Consider the following 19,510-nt stretch of genomic DNA (forward strand, 5'->3'; position numbering starts at 1 on the left):
CTGAATCCATAAGCGCTGACGTGGACTGCAAAAGCTCTCAGCCCACTCAACGCTCCATTTCATCATGGAGAAGAAGAAGAAAAGGTGTCAGCACAGCAAATTATAATCATTAATAAACCTTTACTGAAAGGTGTTTGACAAAACCGCGAAAATACTCTTACACATTAATCACTCTGAATACATAAATAAGCACTTTTTTTTTCCTGACATTCCGATCGATGCACACCCAAAACTACAGACTTTGATTTACCGCATAAAAAGATTTTTAATTGGCTGAGAAAGAGTAGAAACCTGATCTATTTTTACTTTGACAATTAGGGAAAATAATACAAGATTATATAAGAACATTGATGGCATGTCTTCATTTGCTTGCTAAATTACTAATTACACCCTGCAATTTCATCGACGAGTCAACGTTTTAGGGACTCTCACATCCGCCGCCGAGTTATGTGGCAAGAGGCCAACAATACTTTTGCTAACCCTTTCTTAATTGTGAGAGGGTCACTCACTATGCCCAGCAGAAAGCATTAAGCCGCTGAACTGCAACTGACAAGGGCAGGTTCCCTACCAGCAGAGGCACCTTGCAAGCAAAGAATAAATGCAGACCTCTTTTTTTTCTTTTTTTAAATCAAGTATATAAATATATATATTATTTTATTACCTTTAATGTAAATTGTCATGCAATTATCAGTCCAGTAAAATCCTACGAGTGTATAAATGCTAATAGAGGCAAGACCATTTTCTTCAATATTTTTTTTTTCAAGAATGCAGAATTTGAAAGAGATCATTTCATTTCCTTCCTCTTTCCCTGTGCCTCAAATTATCATTGGACAAGTGACACACCATCATCATTAAAGCAGTTACCTGCGAGAACGGCCATAAATCTTGTTAAAGTAAGCAAAAGCGTCTCTTGCGTCGTTTCCCCTCAACAAGAGGCAACCTGTCTGTAAGCACACGCCATCTGCACATAGTTAGCGCCTTTTGCACGCAGATGGCGGCCGAGCGCTGGCGAAGTTGCACCGTCCGCGCGTCTAACCTTACAAAACAAACTAATTAACAGTTAAAAAAAAAAAAAGAGTGCGGCGCCGTTTGAAAGAATTTGTGATGACTCTAATGAGGAGAGAGAGACAGAGCAGTCATCAATATGGTAGTGCAAGTGGAATAGAGAGGGGGACGTACTAAGTTTAGTGGACTCTTTAAGAGCTTCAATGAATGCAGACTACTTAGTGCCAAGCCTCTGTCCAAAAACACAAGGCTTTAACAGCAGGACGCTGGGCAAAGGGCATGCATCTTAAAGCCTCGCTGGGGTGGGGGCCATATAGCTGGAGGCTCCCTCAGTCTCATAATTAGCCTAAATGAAGGAAACAAAGCCCATCACATAAATGTGGAAAGTAAATTAAAGTTAGACGAAGTAGGTTTTGCTCAAGGCCCGCAAAACAACCTTCATTTTGAATTCACCTATTGTGGCGCAATTAATTAAACTTTTAAAGCTTAACCCTTAAAGATTGTCAGAAAAAAAATGAAAAATATGACTAATATGGTGTACATAAAAATTGAAAAAAATATATATATGACTGATATGGTGTGCATAAAAATTGAAAAAAAGTTATGCATTTCATATTAATATAACTAAATAATATTTTTTCAGTCATGTAGCCATTAGCGGGGGAGCCCGCCAAATGGAGCTAACCGCCACATCAAAATAAAAGTGAAACAAGAAATATTAGAAGATCAATGCCTAGTAACTACTAAATGAATTAATAATAATAATAATAAATAATTAACTAGTAAATTGACTTGTGTGCTGCTCCGGTTACTGTGTGTTCACAAGACTATGTGGACTGTAAGCACACTTTCAATGGCTCACCATTTCAAGCTGAAGAAAGTCAGTCGGTCGAAAAGGAGGACAATTCCTTAGAAAGTTAATTAGTGGGGAAACAAGCAAATAGGAGAAAAAAAAGTAGAAAATGGGGAAACGACCCAGCTGCCAAAAAGTACTAAAACACGGTTTCGTTATTTATTTCATTATTCATTTATGGGTGTGTTCAGATGGAATTAATAATAGAAATCCCGGAGAGAAAATATTGCTGTGGAACCCCATAATGAGCCGGCCAAGTCCAGTGGCACACTTAGTTAACACGCACCAACGTACGGCCCACGACAAATAACACATCAAGTGGATATTTTCTCTTTCTTCCTCTCAATCCTATTTCCCTCGCTCCAACCTCGGTGATTAGCTATTAGCTCACCAATTAATAACGGTTATTAATTAGATTTATGTTGAGCTGTCCGATCAGCGGACAACAATGCAGAATCAATTATAGATCCCTTCGGAGGGTGAAATTTGTGCCGCATTTCATCTTTTCAAGTCCTCGGCTTTTTATTCCCTGAACTGGCCCGTGTTTGCATTTGCTCACTGTTTACTGCAACACTTCCAGGCCAACTCACATTTGATTTTCCCTGCTGACATCAACCCAGAACTCACTTCCAATACACGCTCAGGAGAAAATGAGGCCAGAAAAAGAAAGCCAGTGTTGGGCGAATCATTCAAGGCTGTCCAAAAGATCTCAATTACAAGAACACATTTTATATTTGCTTCCAACACGGCGAGGCAAAGGCAACTGGGATGACTGTTTTTTCTCTGGGCTTATTATTTTTCATTTATCTAATGTGCTTCCCATACCGACTTCCCAACCGCAACCTGCCCACCCAATTCCTGGCTTTGTCATATTAGGAAAAAAAATGGGAACGGATGGCGTGTAGCTCATTAAATGTTGGGTGAGAGTAAATTAATATAAATAAGCTGAGCATTTTTATATTTTAAATGTACACACACACTTTTTTTGTAGCTTTAAAATGCCAGGAGCATGTGTGAACAATCACAGGGGAGGGCCTCAGGGTGGTGCACATTGAAGGGGTCTTGGGATCGGGGGACACCATGAAAGCTAACACGTTTAGGTTTTGAAAATCCTCAAGTTTGTCTCATTAGCCGCTAATAGGCAAGAACACCCCCCCCCATCTCGTCTCTTTTATTCTGAATAACTTTTTGTCTCATCAGCTGTGGGCGGGTGAGTGTTTTGGAGAGAGGTGGCGGAAGGGAGGGAGGGAAGGAGGGAAGGAGGGAGGAACGTGGTCAGGTGGATGGCAAATTGCATTTTTCAAGTACTCTGCTGAGGGTGTTAAAGCCTTATTGTGGCAACAAACACATCTGCCCAACTATTAACCTGAAAAAGCAACCGAGTGCAAAACTGAACTCTCAACCCGTTCGCACCGAGATCAAGGGGAGAGTCAAATAGGAAGCGAGAGCTATTTTCCCCCTGTTGCTGCTCCTTCACCTTTCCCGAGCAGGAAATCACAGGTAAAAAATAATAATAATAACAGTTAAAGTGAAAATTATTAGCAAGCATTGCTCTCTGTTGTGGTTTCAGGCAGACATACTTGAGTTGCCGTGTAAAAGTAACGGCTGGTAATTTTTTTACAATTGCAGCATACTTTTATAAACATTGGAGGAGACGATAAAACATGAATGCAAATGTGCTTCGGGCGACAAGAAAACCTTGAAAGACAGGTGGGGAAAAAAGATAAAAATAGAAAAGGGGCCAAACTAGTAACTTATAATTTATACATATATAATAATATAATTTATAATAAATTTTAATTCATTTAGGTCAATTGTTTTAACCTTTTTATCAATTAATTGGTCAAATGAATCAACAGATTGCGCAATTATCCAAATAATCATTAGTTGCAGCCCTAGACATTATATTTACAAAAAAGCCAATTACTAGCAAACATCTGATCCCGAGGCCTGGGTAAGTTTCTAAACTTAAGATAAAGAGCAAGCTATTTTCCAAATAAAATTCCCACTAGCAGAATCATTATAGCTAATCTACAAAGTTTCCAGAGCAAGGGAAAAAAAAAAAAAAAAAAGTAGGTCATTAACAGCCAACATAGTTTTGTGCTTTATCCAGGAGATCAAGGGCCTTGAACTAAAGCACAATTGACACTGACCTCGCAGAGACCCGGCAAGTGAGAGCCCTCTAACAAGGCATTAGCAGGCACCTCGCTCGGCTATAGCTCCCAACTCCCTTCCCGGCTCTAAACACAGCTGCACGGGGATGTTTTTCAGGGTGCCGTGCAAATCCGCAAGCAAGGTCCTCGGCTGAGCTCGAGGGTGCAGCTGGGAGGTCAAGAATTCAAAGGGGGCAAAGTTTACGGAGATTAAATTTATTGGCGAAAGATATCGCAGAGTCAGCGGAATACCACGGATATCAGCAACAATCCGTCTTTTTTATATGAATTCCAAATGTGTAAGTCAATGTGTCCTTTAAATGTGGCCATCTAAGGGAGAGAGAAATCCCTATTTGTTAACCGGCCCACCGCATGAAGCAGAAAGACAAGGTGTCAACATTCTCGACAGTGATGGATGCCGGAGATTTCGACGCTAACTTGGCCAATTGAACACATTAACAACAGCCACTTGTTTTCAATCTATTAAAAGATAACAGCAATGGCAGCCCGTTGCCACTATGAGGAAATTACAGCTCTGTCTGTGACTGAGCCCACAGCAAACCCCCTTAAGGTTTATATTCTTATAGGTAGTCTCACAGCGCCACCCAGTGGCTGATATTCGAAATGTAGACGTCAATCCCAAGCTAAAGGGCCATGATGAATGAAAGTAATAATTGACCAGGCCTTGCCTGAGAAAACAAATGCTGAATATAAATGTGTATTCAGCACCAATTAAAAAAATAATTAAAAAATAAATAAAAATTGATCACTGTGACATAACTTTAAATACAAAGAATCAAGATTTTTTTTTTCATTTTCTGAGCTCGAAGGCTTGTTTTGGGAGACAATCGTATCCGACAAAGCCATTACGACCTAGTCGAGACCTCTTCTATTAAAACATTAACAACGGACAGCCGCTTTCAACACGACACCATTACGACACGTCTTGAGCACATAAATAATCTGCGGGTAAATATTTCTACGCATTGGCGAGACCAGTAAATACTTTTACAGCAGGCAATTTGTCGCATTGTGTAAACGTCTCCATTTCCAAACTGAACTGCTGTAAAATTTACAATCACCCGGTAAGTCGGGATGTACAAAAAAAAAAGGGCCACTTTTTACACTCTCTCATCTCCAGCAGACCACTAAAAGCTTCTCATAAATCCAGTCCACCCCACCCCCAGAAATCTGCCGTTGTCAGATATCGTACCTCGACAGTGCCATTGTCTTGACAGAAATATGATACGCGAAACTGCAATGTCACATCACTTAACATGATTTAGTCGGAGCTGGAGCGCACCATTTTAATCAATCAAACGTGTCACCTTTCTCCTGTAATGATAGTCGAGGTATGGGGTGATCTACTAAGACTCATCCTGGCGACTGATTTATGTCTTTTGTTGGAAAATGTACTGAAAGAGTCTTTCTTTGGGGTTTCTATCAATTTTCTATCACCAAAAAAAAAAAAGATACAACGCATCAATAAAACAAGTAAATACCTGGAACTGCAACGCCATTTGGTTCACTCTGACCAGTCTGACCTCTGACCTTGCCCACATGGGTCTTCAAGGCTGACGTCAACCATATCTGCTCACTCGGAGAAGATTCTTTGTTTTTTCTTCAGCATGCTCTTTGAAACCTGGATAATTTCAAGACATTACAGTTAGAGTTCTTTTATTTGATGTCTCAATTAATCAATACAGCAACAGTTCATATACATCATTCTAAATGTTCTTATCATTAATATTGAAGATGAAAGACACTCAAATTCTTCCAAACACATTTAAAATCAAATCTGTCCTCTGCTCTAATTAGAATGCACACGTATACAAACATATACAGAAACTGTGAGAGGGCACAAACACACACATACAAAGACACACACTCACACACAGCCAACAGCAATATAACCAGCACAATTCCATCCGACGGATATTGGAATTTGACGAAAGAGCAAACCGATAGATAAGCCATTACAAAACTATAAGAGATCAATAGCTAATTTCTTGGAATTGATTACCCCTTGGACATTTAACATTCACTCTGCGGCCAAGACGTGTGTTCCGCAAGCTTTCCGCCATTGGCTCTTGCGGGTATTAAAATTATCGATTCCGACAGAGGACTAAAAATGTCAAGCTGTTCGTTAATCTTAATAAAGACTACACTTGACCACAGCCCCCCCCCCCATTTTGTGTCATCACAGAGATACAACATTCCTACCTGTCTGTGGGCTAATGAGCTTGTGCTGTGGATCGGGATTTTGATTTTCCCTATAAAGGGATTTACTGAAGAGGTGCGAATCTTTTTAAATGTACCTCGTGCAATACTAAATACACTTCATATTGATCGTCTTACAGTAGAGTTTACAAGGAACAAGAAAAGGCAGTTTGTGTTAAACGTGTTGTCGATGCTAGTCACAGCCAGGACACGGCATTTTATGTTTACGAAAATGCGAGGCAGCACTTAGTTTAATGACTAGGCATGAATCTGAGACTTGGTTTTTTTAGTCTTTTCCTTTTTATTGTAATATAGCTTGCTCAGACCAAAAGCTTTCTCCTCCACTCTTCCATATTAGAATCAATGTGTTTTTAATGTCATATTTGTAATTCATTTCTATGATATTTAGGTATTATAGCAACAACAATGATTTAATGTTTGAAATATCTTTATTTTAAACTTTTATTTTCTTTGAAAAAGACTATTACCTAGAACAGTCATAGAAAAATGTAAACATTGTGAACATCCATTGTGTGTGAAAAACATGTTTTTTGAGGAATACCGGGAATATGAAAAGTTTACATTTTTATTATGAAGATATTTTTAAAAACAAAAACAACCTCACCAGGTCATTTTTGATCCACCTATGCTGACTAGGGTCAGGGTTTCAAACTGGGGTTTCAAACTCGGGTTAGGGTTTCAAAGTAGTACTAGAAATTTGGGTAAAATTCCACAATGGTGGCCTGTTTAGTTTTATTCAATGCCTTTTCCATGAAGTCATTTATCTAGTAAAAATCTGAATTACTCAATGATTCAAAATTACAGCTAACATAACGAAGAAAGATTTATTTTGTGGGTTGTTTGCCAAGCATCACAATAGAGGAAAAACATCACGTGACCACGCTGGCCTCCAGGACTGTCCCATTTCTCAGCATAATGAGTGGGCAATCCTATTCAACTTGGAACAATGTTTTCTTCCATTAACAGATTTATGCCCTTTAAAACTATTTGCAACTGTTGCTCATTTGCATGGATTCGATCACCGACAGCAGTGGGAAGAAAAGTAAAAACAACTTTTATGCTTAAAGGAATTACAGAAGCATGCAAACAACAGGGGGTGAAGAATCTACGATTGTTCAAATTTCCATTGATTGGTTTAAAAAAAAAAAATCTACATTTTGATGCATTAATAAACCAGCAATTGCCAACACGTTTGTTTGTGCTTCTTAAATGGAACGTGATATGGGGAGTTATGGCAGTCCCTAGGAGTTTAGGAAAGGAATGCCACCCCGCCCCACCTCACCCCTGCTTCCATTCATCCACTCACTGCAGTAATTCATGCAAGAGCGGAGAGAGGCAGCATGAAGTCCACTTCCAGCTACTTGCACTTGTTCTGTCTAACCGGCCCACTGAAGTGTTTGCAGCCATGGGGAGAACTCTGAAGTCTGTTTACCTCCTTCCACTCCTCATTTTCACTGGTGAGAACTGTTTGTTTACTCAAATGGTGACAGTTTATTTTTCATCTCGCTACTCTTATCAACTTTTTCTGTTAGTATCAATGTTCCACAAACTTATTTGTGTATGTTCCACAGCTCAATATCACAAACAAAACGTTTTCTTGATGGCTAAGCAAACATTGGTACGGTTTGTTCAAATGTTTACTTATTTGCACTTTGATTCTAACTTCAAAATATTTATTGTGTAAATGCAGAGAGACAAGCAATCACTCCAAAGTAGTAGTGCTTGGTGATCCTAATTATGTTTTGGAATAAAAGCTGAGATTTACCTATTTCAAGGATTTGCATTTGGCTCAAAAGCATTCTTTCGCTTGCATTCATGCACTGCCAACAAAACAGAACATCAAAAAAGCAGATGAAAATCTATTATCAATGAATTAAACCGAACAACAAGACCAAAAATCCAACAGTTGGCGAAGAAGTAATACTGTAAACTACGAGGGGGGACGATGAAAACAGGTTTAACATCCCTGACTGGCTATTTTTGAAATAATTATGAAAAGTAATGTATTGTGCAATTGTCAATGCTGACTATTATTTTTCTCCCTCCCCCCTGTACAGACGTATCTGGCTTAAACATCCGAAACAAGCTGCTGGGCACATGCCTTCAAGTGGAGGACAGTTTCCCTGGAGGGAGGGTCTCGCTGGGACAATGCGAGCCACATTCAGCCTTCCAAGAATGGCTGTGGCTGCCTGAGAGCCAGGCCCTTAGCAACCAGTACACCGGGGAGTGTCTGACTGCTCCCCAGGAGCAGTTTGAGGGTGTCCACCTGCAACCCTGCCACCTTCAAAACGGAGAGGCCCGGGGCCAGTTCACGGACACGTCAGAGGTGGACAGCGATGCAGGTAGCCAGCAATGGTCCTGTTCCAAAAAAGGCCACCTGACTTTGCTCGGTAAGGCGCTGCACCTCAGTGCGACGCAAGATTCCACATTGGTCTTCCTATCGCAGGAACATAAACAGGTAAAGATTTACTCGATTCTTTATCAATTATTTATTTTTTTTCAAAGGTAAAAACTATGTTTGTGCCATTCTATTTGGATTCACAAGCAGGGCAGCAGGTGGAAGACGCTGGACAACCAGACACTGTGTGATGGGAGGGACACCAAACACCATCAGCACCAAAACCACCAACCACACCACCATCCTCCATTGAAATCAATGGAACCGATCCTGTCTGATATGGACAGACAAGCATGTAAGAATTGTTGATTTGTAATCCAAGTCATTTTGTCCAAATCTATGTCCAATTTAATATGATCTATTTCTCTTCTTCCTCCCTGACAGATGAAGCTACATTTAATGATGGAGTCACAGAAAATATTTCAGTAAAAGACGTATCAGATATTTTTTCCCAAAGCACAAAACCCCCTGAGGATCCTACCATGGTTTTCTTCACTATGGACTATGGTATAGTATTAAACGCTTCAGTTGATTCCCCCTTGCACAGTCTGAAGAGGGCAAAGATTAATTGCAATTTGCCTAATAAACTAAATGTTTCTTTCCTACCACTAGATGGGGCTACAGTACAACAATAAGATGGAATGTTTTGCCCAGACTGGGATATGATATTAATTTTATATTTTTTTGCTTCCATCGGTACAGTGAAGCAAGCCATTACTAATATGATTCATTTATTTATAGTACAAAGAAGTTTAGAAAAGATGCAGTAACATTAATGTATCTGAATTTTAAACTTTATTTTCTACTCTTCCCTACTACACCACTGTACTTTAATGTTGGTCTTGACGGTGGTACTTTTTTAGATGGTGCTTGGTTTAAAGGGTCCAAGAACCACCGGTGTAAATATACTGCACCTAGTGCAAGCCCACAAAAACATGTGGAAATGTTTAAACGACTTAATGAGTAGTTGTATCAAAGTAATGATGTGTTGCTTATGTACCTTTACAGGCATGAGCTGGAAAATAACCATGTTGGTTTTAAGCTCCTTGGCTCTGGTGCTTGGGACTATCATTCTTATTTTCAACGTTTATTCCAATAGGTGAGTGTAAACACACCAAAGTAAACTTTTGAGGTCAATTGTGTCATACTGTCTCAAATGTTTTGTCTGAGTGAACCAGAAGGAAGAAGGTGGTGTGTGTTTTGAAGTCGTACGCTCCAAGACCGGAGGCGGGCATTCCGGGGTCCCCCGTGCCCTGCGAGAGAGCCCTGTTAACAGAGCACGCCATGCGCCACCCGCTCTCCTCCCCTACTATGCAGAGAGGAGAAATCCTGATTGAATGGAAAGATGGCACGGTCACTCCATTGTATGAAGCCTGAAGTGCAGTCATCACAGTGGAAAACAGTGAACTGGCAACAGAGGCTGTGGAAATGTTATTTTGGGCAAATTGTAGTTCAGCATTAACATTTTTTATCTTTTTTTTTTTTTTTTCTACATAGCTCATGCATTTTTACTGCACTTTTTTACAATCTGTAAACACGTTTGTTATGCAAATGAAGTTTGTACAGTTCTAAGATTTCATGTCAATTGTGTAGAAAAATAATTCTAAAGTATAGCCTAAATAAAGGAGTTTTTGTTCGTTCAGATTTAACATGTTTAGTTAAGGATTTTTTGGGGGGCTCAAAAATAAAAGTCCTGTAACTTCAAAAAGAAAATAGAACATTACCTGAACCTATTAAAACCACTGACTTTGCATGTTATATTTTGTACATTTATTAAAGATTGGTTTGCAGATGAATGGCCAAATATTGTGTGTGCGTGTGTATGTGTAAGACAAAGCACAATTCAAGTTAGAACACAAAGCCATAAATGTTTGCCCATGCCTGCTCCAGTTAGTAAAGGAATAGCATGAAATATCTGAAGAGCACAACATCAGCCTGTAGCATGGAAAATTCACAGCAGGTTTTATTTTTCCCTTCAGTTTTGGAGGTTGGAGTGCTGCTGGGAGTGTTAAATCCCTTGCATTTCAACAACAATCAGCAGATGTGCGTTTGGAAAAGCCAAAGCAGCACTGCTTTTTTGCTCATTTGTTCAAATCAACCTTGAGGGCTTACTTTTAATATCATTTCTTGGCGTTAGGATACAAATAGTGCATGCAGTCTTTAAACTAATGACAGGGAGCCAAATTGAATAAATTGCAAACTGCACCGCCGCATGCCACGCCGACGCAAACCACTTCTGCAAGTTTGGGAAAAACAAGTTTTTCTTGTGCATAGTGTCATTTCTTCATTCAATCATCCGAACCGCATTTACTGAATGGATCAAGTGAGATAATGTTTCATTGCCTTAAAAGATCTCAAAAAGTTTGTTACCTGCTCAGCTGTCTTCATATCCGTCACATTGACGTGCGTTCAGTTTCCTGAAGGATCTTCCTGTCATGACGTCAGAAGTCTAAATGCATTTTTTTGCAAGAATTATTTGCAATGCCTATTTCCCACGGCTGTGTCCAAATAGTCACTTTAAAGTCCCCCATAAATCAGTTGCGTGTCATGACGAAGCGGCGCATTAAGATCTCGACTATTTAGTTCCTGCTATAATAAACTTTTGAGTGAACGTCCATGGTCAATAGAAGCGCATTGTGGGTAATTTTAAGTGCCCTACATATAAGGCACGGGTGTCAAACTCAAGGCCCGGGGTCCAGATATGGCCCGTCACATTATTTTATGTGGTCCGTGAAGACAAATCGTGCATCAAATTCGTGTCATTACTAGAATTGCAAATTGTCTTCACTTTGAATATCTTTTTTTTTTAAATATTTGACCGCTTTTTACTTGTCTGATTTGAAAATGAGGTATTTGTTTTGTAGCTTTTACTGTATATAATATGAGGTGCTCATACATTTATTTATCATAATGGCCCTCCGAAAGAAGCTATGACTACAATGCGGCCCGTTAAAAAAAATGAGTTTGACACCCCTGATATAAGGTCTCTGGAAATTCGGACACCCCTTAAAACCCGAATGTGTCACCACACAAGGATGAAAAATTCCAGTTTCCCACATGTCTGTCCTTTTTTTTTTTTTTTTTTTTTTTCCTTACACATATTGAAATCCAGCCAGGTGCAAATGTTTGGGCTGAGACTTTGGTATGTACAACCTGGCCCAGAGGGTTGTAATACAGCCTTTAAAGCCATGCTCCATGACAAATGTTGTCAAATGAAATAAACTTGGTATGTACGATGCCATATTGAGGGAATTAGTCAAAGGATGAAAGCATTCTGTGTTTGAAAGTAAGGATGAATGGGCTTTTTTGCAGCAGACCTACATTTCCTATTTCTGCGACATCTCGGTCTAGAACTTAAACCTCATGAATGTAGACTCAGGACATTTTGCCCCCCCAAGCATGAAATGCAAAACACAGAACAAGCACTTGTGGAAAACATGCAGCAAAATGTGACTTTTAATAATAAACTCATATAATATATAATAAAAAATTCATAATAATTTCTAAATATTGTTTAAAATACGTAATAGTAGCAGGATTGTTTACTACTTGTTTTCCTAGAAAACAATAAACCATTAAGATGGGTAGGACACATGCAGAATATATCTAAAAATATTGGTAGTATGATGCTGGAAATGGACCCGCCAGGTCGTAAAATAAAAATTTATGGATGTGATTAAGGAAGATGGGCAGACGGCTGGAGTTAGAGATGATGCAGACCAAAGGGAGATGAACACAGTGAGTCACCGCTGTGGCAAAACTAGACTCGAGTTAAGCCAAAAAAAGAAAATATTGTGGACTTTTGACTGCAACAAATAAGAAAGGAAAGAAATGGCAAATGTGGTCAAAGGAAATGAGCATTCGAAAAGTCAAGCCCCATATTTGAATTTTCGTCATAGTAAAAATAGAGCCAAAATGTCAGTGGTGTATGAGATACAGCTGTGTGTGAGGCAGTCACTAAATTTGATGAAGAAAAAGTTTTCAGGATTTTTAAACATCTACATTAGCTTGAGAAAGTATCATCATCCACATGCAAAGGATAAAAAACCTTTATTGTATTGATACAAAAGCTTCACCCACCAACCTACATACAAAAAGGCTCAAATTCCAGTCCAGCACCAAAATACGAGTCACAAAAGGTGCAGCTGTGAATCAGCAAACATTGTGTAATTCAGAACTTGTGAGGGCAACGGGGTGAATTGTGAAATAAGAAATATAAAACAATAAAAATACATGATTGAACAGATTTTGAAAGAACTGTTTCCCCACAGTAAAATATATATTTTTTTAAAATTGAAATTTGAATTTAAATATTGAAATTGTCCGGACTGACGGATATTAACTTGCAGCCACGCCCACCTAAGTGCTTATTTGGACATTTAAGATATAAATCTCTTCATAAAACGGTTTTTAAAACTATATCGGTACAAAATACAAAACACTGTTATAACTTGAAGACTGTGGAACACAATGTCAACATTTTCATCTCTTCTTAAAAAAAAAAAATTGTGTTATGTTTCACCCCTCTACAGTCTTTCCACTACAAACGTGACGCAATCTAACAAACACAAAGAACGGAAATTAGCTTCATTTCAACATCCCGCCAATCTGGCAGTTTAACCATGGTCGGAAAAAAATTCAACAAAATACGCAAAAGCTGTTCAATGCACTTGTTTGGTGGCCTCTGTCGATTTGTCGTTGGCGGCGACGTTGGTGAGTCGCAGGTTCTCCTCAGCCTCTGCGTTCCTCCTGTCGCGTACTTCTCCCTCCTCGTGGAAGCCAACCATCATTTGGTAGATGATGACGCCGATGATGGTGCCCAGAAAGGGGGCAAAAACAGGCACCAGGAACCAACCGTTTCGGACACTGAAAAACATTATGGGGAATATCGTCAACGAACGCTCCAAAAGTTCATCATGAAAATGAAAATGCTTACGTGAAGACTTCGACACCCCAGCCGGCCATTGCGGTAAAAAGACGAGGTCCGAGGTCTCTGGCGGGATTGACGGCGTAGCCAGAGTTGAATCCCATAGACAGGCCAATGACCAGAACCACAAAGCCCACAGTGAAGGCCTCCAGTCCTTGTGGGATGGGATTATTGTAGGGATCCACAATGGCCAGGATGCAAACAATAAGTGCTGCCGTGCCAATAATCTACACAAAGCCAAAAATAACAACTGGGAGGTCAAGGAATGATGATTTTTTTTTTTTTTCTTGCCAGCCGTTGCTCAAAATCTTGCCTGATCAAAGAAGCCGTTGACAAGGGTGAGATGTTTTCCGGGATAGGTGGCAAAGATTCCAGCTGTGGCATTTGGGCCAGTGACATTGAACGCACCAGGACGGTCCCACAGGGCATCTGAAATAAAATAACACCATTGTTTCTCCAAGTTAGGATTGTTGTGGTTCATTGTGCAATGTCATTTTTTTTTTTTTGTGAGCTTGGAATACCAAAACAAAATTCTTCCAGGCCTGGAGCATATTGGCTGAGGATGGAAGGATTTTATCTATTGAATCATTTTTATTTGAGGATTTTGCCATTTCTTTTGAGTGGTTTTATGTATGCGTATTTGTTATAGCTTGCAGAGTAGTAAAAAGATGTGCAATTGCAAATACTACAATGTGCCAGACCCAATTTAAAGTTAGCGTTATTTCTTTCGTGTTCAATCATGACTCAACTCCGTAAACAGACATTTAATGTTATCTATATATCTTTACATGTTAAAACAACACCCCAACAACAAAACTCATTTAGCTCACAAAATAGAGTTCACATGTTAAACAGTAAGGAACGCAAATAGCATGCTTTTCTCGATACAGTGCCCCCTTGTGGCTATTAAGTATATCAATTAATTGTGTCAATTAATGGTGTTGAAATATGGAACAAAAAAGAAACATAAATGTATATGCTAACTTGATATTCAAATATTCCGTTTTGGAAAGGCCTAATCTATTGAAAAGCAAATTGAGATTCCTTCTTACCATAATACATTCCAAAAATGATGGCCGCACCCAAGAAACCGCCGATTGTCTGAAAAAGGAAGAACATTGGAAACTTTCTCCAGCGTTCTCTCCCAAGCAGGCAGAGGGCAAAGGTCACTGCGGGGTTCAAATGTCCTCCTGTGATGAGTACATAGACAGTGAACAGCGTTGCAACATGTAACACTTAACTAAGTGAAAAGATAATCACGCACCTGATATTTGGCCACAGACCAGGATTCCCAAGGTGGCCGCAAAGCCGAAGGCAAAGTTCACCGTCAAGAACAGACCATGAGAACCACTACTCAACACCAATTGGGCCACGGCACCGCAGCCAAACATCTGCAAAACAAGATGATGTGATCAATTAAACACATCAAAACATTTTTGATGTTGTAGGAAGAAAATTCCTGAAAATTTTAAAAATACCCAAAAGTCATTATCTGCTCTGACACCTGGGAAGGGTCCGAGCATTTTCATGAGGGGGGAGGCAGTGCCCCCGTACCCCCCCACACCCATCTAGCTCCGCCACTGACTACACTGAGTTCTCCAAAATTCATTCAACATTAAAATAATCAGGAGGTCAATCAACATTCCCGAATGACCTTCAGAGGTTCCACTGTATGTTCCGGTAATTTAAGTGTTGTAATTATGTGATTTGTTAGCCAGTCAAGTTCAAGCCAAGGTAGAATGATCATTATCACTGGAGCAACAAAAGCCCATTCAAAAGAGTCAGCTCAGAATTTTATAGAAGCTCTTTTGTGTCCATATCATCAAGTCACCCAAAAATTTCATGAATGTGTGTCTCCAGCAGATCATTTTCTCCAAACTAGTGATTTACTCCACATGAGGAAAACATTAAAGCTTACAGCAAACATTGCTTACTGTGAGCGTTTTTTTAATTTTTTTTATTGGTAGGTTAAAGTAATGTGCGGCTTTAAAGCTCTTAATTTTCCAATAAGACGACAGGAAGCAAAGCATCCAGATTCAAAGCATCTGGATTCTATCCTCTAAACACCCAGAGGGTAATGCTCATTAAAATCCAGCAAAAATGCTGACTTTTGTGTCTGTTGCTTTTTTTTTTAAGAGATTTTTAAAAGATTTAGGATGTTTTAATAATTTTGAGAATTCTATATTATTCCACTGTGTGAGTAATGCTGAACTTTTTTTTATTTTGTTTTCAAAATGTGGTGTCCGCTCAGAGCAACCAACCAAAAAGTGACTGATTCAGCAAGTTGTGGAACAGTGCGGCTAAGGACAGCGCTCTGAACACGCTTATTAAAAACAACTTACAGTGTACCAAAACAAACATCTGGTCTTTTTTTGTCCCTTTAGGTCAGCAAGTTAAAATTGAAACGTGTCTATGCTTGACTCTATCATCTTTATATCTATTGATACAGCCAGTGTCCGTTTAAATTCCTTTTATTCTGAGACATGTTTGGAAAAACTGGCTTTGAAAAGGTTCTGCAAATAAACAGTGCGCTCACACCTACAAACATCTTCCACACCCTCGCTTGTCCCCGACGTTTGCTTTGTCACCAGCAGAAACTCAAATTTCATCATCGGAAGTCAAATTATATCACGAATATGATTGTTCTGCCTCCACACCTTGCACTTGTCTTCCATACCTAACATTGTATTGTGTTTATTCATGCTTGCCTTATCTTTTTTTTTTTTTTAATTGTCAATTGGATCCTGGGTTTAAGTTTGCTGTGCATTGTTGATCCCCTCAGGTCAAAAGTACACGCAAAGCTAACATTTACATTGCAACAATTCAAAGAATGCTTGCTTTGTTGTGGTCTATACATAACTTGGAGTTGACTTAACAAATATTGTCACAGAAAATTGATTAGAAGATGTGATGGAATGTGGCGCTTAACTGATTACACTCAAGCATAATAGAAAGTGTGAAAAATGACTCTTGATACAAAACCCATTCATTCTTGATTTAAATAACCTAACCTTCGAAATGAATAGTGACTATTTTCAAAGTGACAATTTAAATTCCAATCTCAGAATGAAACAATTATCCATCAATAAGTCCTTACCACAAGGATGAGGGTGCCCAGACATTCTGCCAAAGCCTGGCGAAGCAGTAGGTTGCGGATCTGGAAGGTCTTGGACAATTTCTCCAAATAGATCTTTTGTCTACCCATGGCCAGCGGAAAGCGATCAGCGAGTTTCGCCGAGCAGATGTGAAGCTGGAAGGATCGGACTGGTGTTATAAAGAGCAGAGTTTTTGGACTGGGCCTCTGCCAATCCTGAGGGCAGCCCCACCCTCTGCCACACACGCCTACATGTGGCGCGTCACTGTGATTCACAGACAGGTTTGGAGAACATGCTTTCACTGACGGGCCTTTCCTATAGATGACAGATTGATTTGTTACATACATATGTGCTTTATGATGGCGCACGACAGTAATTATTAGTTAGACAGAGGAAGCAATGTAAAAAAAATGCAAAAGTCAAGCTGGCAAAAAAAATGAATGAATGAAAATACTTTTGTTTAGACTGACAGGTGTACCTAATGTTGTGGCCAAGCATTACTCTGGAGACTTGGTCTGACCTGTTTCCCTTTTGAAACTTTATTCTTCTTCCATCTCTGGTTTCAACGGAGCGGTGAGAACATGCCAGCCATTACAAGTCCAGTTTTGTTCAGGTTTAAATCAGCTGTAAATCAACTTGGCTGTGGCTATTTAATGGCCCAACACATAAGGTGGATTAGGAGAGGATTAAATTGAAGTTTTGAATAGAGCTGTTTGCGTCATGTAAAAAAAATGCAATGCCGTGCATCACCACCAGCAAGCCCAGCAGGTAAATGCATGAATCATCTCAGTTCAAGTGTACCTGCGTCCGGAATTTTGCTTGCGTCTGGCTGGTTAAGATGAACTAACAGTGGTAGTAGAATATTCTCTCCCCGTCTAAAATAAAACAATGAGAAACGCATAAAGTGAGGAAGTTCTGCGCAGGTGTGAAACCTGGCCTTACGTTTATCAAGTAATCAGGTCAGGTACATCCGAGACATGGTATTGTGTAGCCAGAAGATGTACTCGAGTCACTTTATAATTTAAGTTAAATGGAGTCTACCTAATAAATCTTACGATATTTATTCGGTACTTTCGTAACAGGTGAATAATTTTTGGTTCATTTTAATCAGTTTGAATAATAAATAGTCCAAAACATAAAATAGAAATGTGAGATATTGTCCGACTTAATCACCAAATATTAAACAATAAATTAAATTGTTATAGAATAACATATTGAGAAAAATTGAGAAATGTGTAATTCAAAGTCAAATTATAAGTTTTGTGTCACACTGGATGTTTTCCACCATGTTTCACGTAAATTAAAACTTTACTTGTGGGTGCTATCGTGCTGGAAGAAACCTGTTATTCTACATTTATTTATAAATTATTTTCGTAAGCAAATAATGGAGGACAGGTACAAGGAATCGTTGTATATTAATTCCTCATGTTTTGGTTGCATCATTATTTCCCCCAGGTAATTTGGACTGAACGTGGAGCATTTTGAATGCTGATTTCAACAAATACTCAACTTTTAATTTCAAATGTATTATAAGCAGGAAAACCAGATGTTCTTTTACAGGGAAAAAAAATGGCTCAACCAGTGCAAGAGAACGTTGAAGTGAAAACAATACTCCCCAACCACAACTATGAAAAGCAGAAAAATACAGAACAATGTCTGCTTAGGTGTTGTTTGTTTTGCTCTGAAAACAGTTTCAAATGTTTGATGAGCATAGCATGAAGCATCTGCCAACCAGATGTGTTTATCGGTGTAGAGGTTACAAGATGTTTTCCATTGTCATAAAAAAGTCAAATTGGCACACTGCTTGGGGAAAGGTAGACAGATTGTGCAACACATTTTAATGGCAACAAAGTACGTAAAAAGGGAACGTAACTTTTCGTGACTAATGGTATCAGCAGACAGCAATGACCACAATTAGTGGCGTCTTCTCATTCCCATGACACGTCATCTGCTTCCCGGTATAAAATGAGTTTTAACGCTCACTCCAGGAAGTTTTTTTCACGTGAATACGAACTCATTCTGCATTGATGCCGAAGATAAAAAGAAGAAACGTGTAATTCAACTATCGTTTATAACATTGTTGATGTTTACATGATGCGCCACTTTCCCTATAATTAAGCAGGGCTGCTTGAGTCAAAACACATTTTGCCCTTGAACAGCTGTCCATGTTTTCACACCTTATGACATCCCAATGTGTCAGCATGACGAGAAATGCTGCTTTTCGTGCTGTTGCGCAATCGAGCTGCCAATCTGTCTGCCTGTCATGTCAGAAATACACCAAAGCATTCAGTATTTGAAATGTCAAGGAACATCTAGTGCGGTTAATAAATTTGTTGCATGTGAGTGAAGCGAATCGACGGCCAATATTTTAAAATGTTTTACAAATGTGGTGGGGACAAAAAATCAAACCACTTACCCTTTTGAAGATCTGACAACCACAGAATAGCAAGAACGCGGAGGCGTTTTTAGAGTAGCAATAAAACTGCAGATCCGGGTCATGATCTTTCACTTGATATTCATAGCTGTTAACATGAACCCTCAGCATCTAAAATTGAGTTGCCCTTTCACCAGCATGGAAAAACTTTCAGGTGAAATTGGACGCCAAAATGTTCAACATTGTGCCAACCAGCTGGAGAAAACTTGGATTCATTGAGTTGTCCTCAACTGTAACTGAGTGAGAACTGAACCCACGCGGAAGGTTGGTTGAATGACCCACTGTGGCTTTTGATCTATAAAATTGATGACATCAATTTCTCCATTTGATACAAAAGGTGTTGCATCACATTGCTGAGATTCCAGCGTTGAGAAATATCACAACCACAATTTTTTTCGGACTAA

The 19,510-nt window shown here is 39.2% G+C and overlaps 3 protein-coding genes across 6 annotated transcripts in view; 1 reads left to right on the top strand and 2 right to left on the bottom strand.

Annotated features, from left to right (window-relative positions):
• LOC148397377 (uncharacterized) overlaps positions 1-11,261 on the bottom strand; it is a 208,038-nt gene extending 196,777 nt beyond the window's left edge. For both annotated transcript variants that reach the window (XM_088377374.1, XM_088377373.1), the window contains exons 1-2: positions 11,021-11,261; positions 5,514-5,653 (exon numbers count right to left, since the gene is read on the bottom strand). In XM_088377374.1, coding sequence (XP_088233500.1) covers positions 5,514-5,573 — 60 coding nt within the window. In that variant the 5' untranslated portion in view covers positions 5,574-5,653; positions 11,021-11,261. The remainder of the gene's footprint in view (positions 1-5,513; positions 5,654-11,020) is intronic.
• LOC148397378 (uncharacterized) lies at positions 7,575-10,403 on the top strand. Of its 2 annotated transcripts, none has more exons than XM_088377372.1 (6): positions 7,575-7,709; positions 8,310-8,710; positions 8,801-8,945; positions 9,035-9,157; positions 9,659-9,749; positions 9,829-10,403. In XM_088377372.1, the coding sequence occupies exons 1-6, from the start codon at positions 7,658-7,660 to the stop codon at positions 10,025-10,027; spliced, it is 1,011 nt and encodes a 336-aa protein (XP_088233498.1). In that variant the 5' UTR covers positions 7,575-7,657; the 3' UTR covers positions 10,028-10,403. The 2 variants fall into 2 exon arrangements, with proteins under 2 accessions (XP_088233498.1, XP_088233497.1); XM_088377371.1 differs by having other exon boundaries at positions 7,643-7,709; positions 8,798-8,945.
• A 1,420-nt stretch (positions 11,262-12,681) lies between the features above and the next one.
• aqp3a (aquaporin 3a) lies at positions 12,682-19,455 on the bottom strand. Of its 2 annotated transcripts, XM_088377369.1 has the most exons (8): positions 19,089-19,455; positions 17,474-17,547; positions 16,675-16,827; positions 14,842-14,968; positions 14,630-14,767; positions 13,891-14,006; positions 13,587-13,804; positions 12,682-13,516 (listed from the first exon to the last, which is right to left on the bottom strand). In XM_088377369.1, the coding sequence occupies exons 3-8, from the start codon at positions 16,780-16,782 to the stop codon at positions 13,312-13,314; spliced, it is 912 nt and encodes a 303-aa protein (XP_088233495.1). In that variant the 5' UTR covers positions 16,783-16,827; positions 17,474-17,547; positions 19,089-19,455; the 3' UTR covers positions 12,682-13,311. The 2 variants fall into 2 exon arrangements, with proteins under 2 accessions (XP_088233495.1, XP_088233494.1); XM_088377368.1 differs by lacking the exons at positions 17,474-17,547; positions 19,089-19,455 and having other exon boundaries at positions 16,675-17,457.
• Between the last annotated feature and the right edge of the window lie 55 nt (positions 19,456-19,510).

This window comes from Syngnathus floridae, chromosome 5, assembly GCF_059516105.1.
Source record: "Syngnathus floridae isolate MCC-2025c chromosome 5, RoL_Sflo_1.0, whole genome shotgun sequence".
Classification (NCBI taxonomy): domain Eukaryota; kingdom Metazoa; phylum Chordata; class Actinopteri; order Syngnathiformes; family Syngnathidae; genus Syngnathus; species Syngnathus floridae.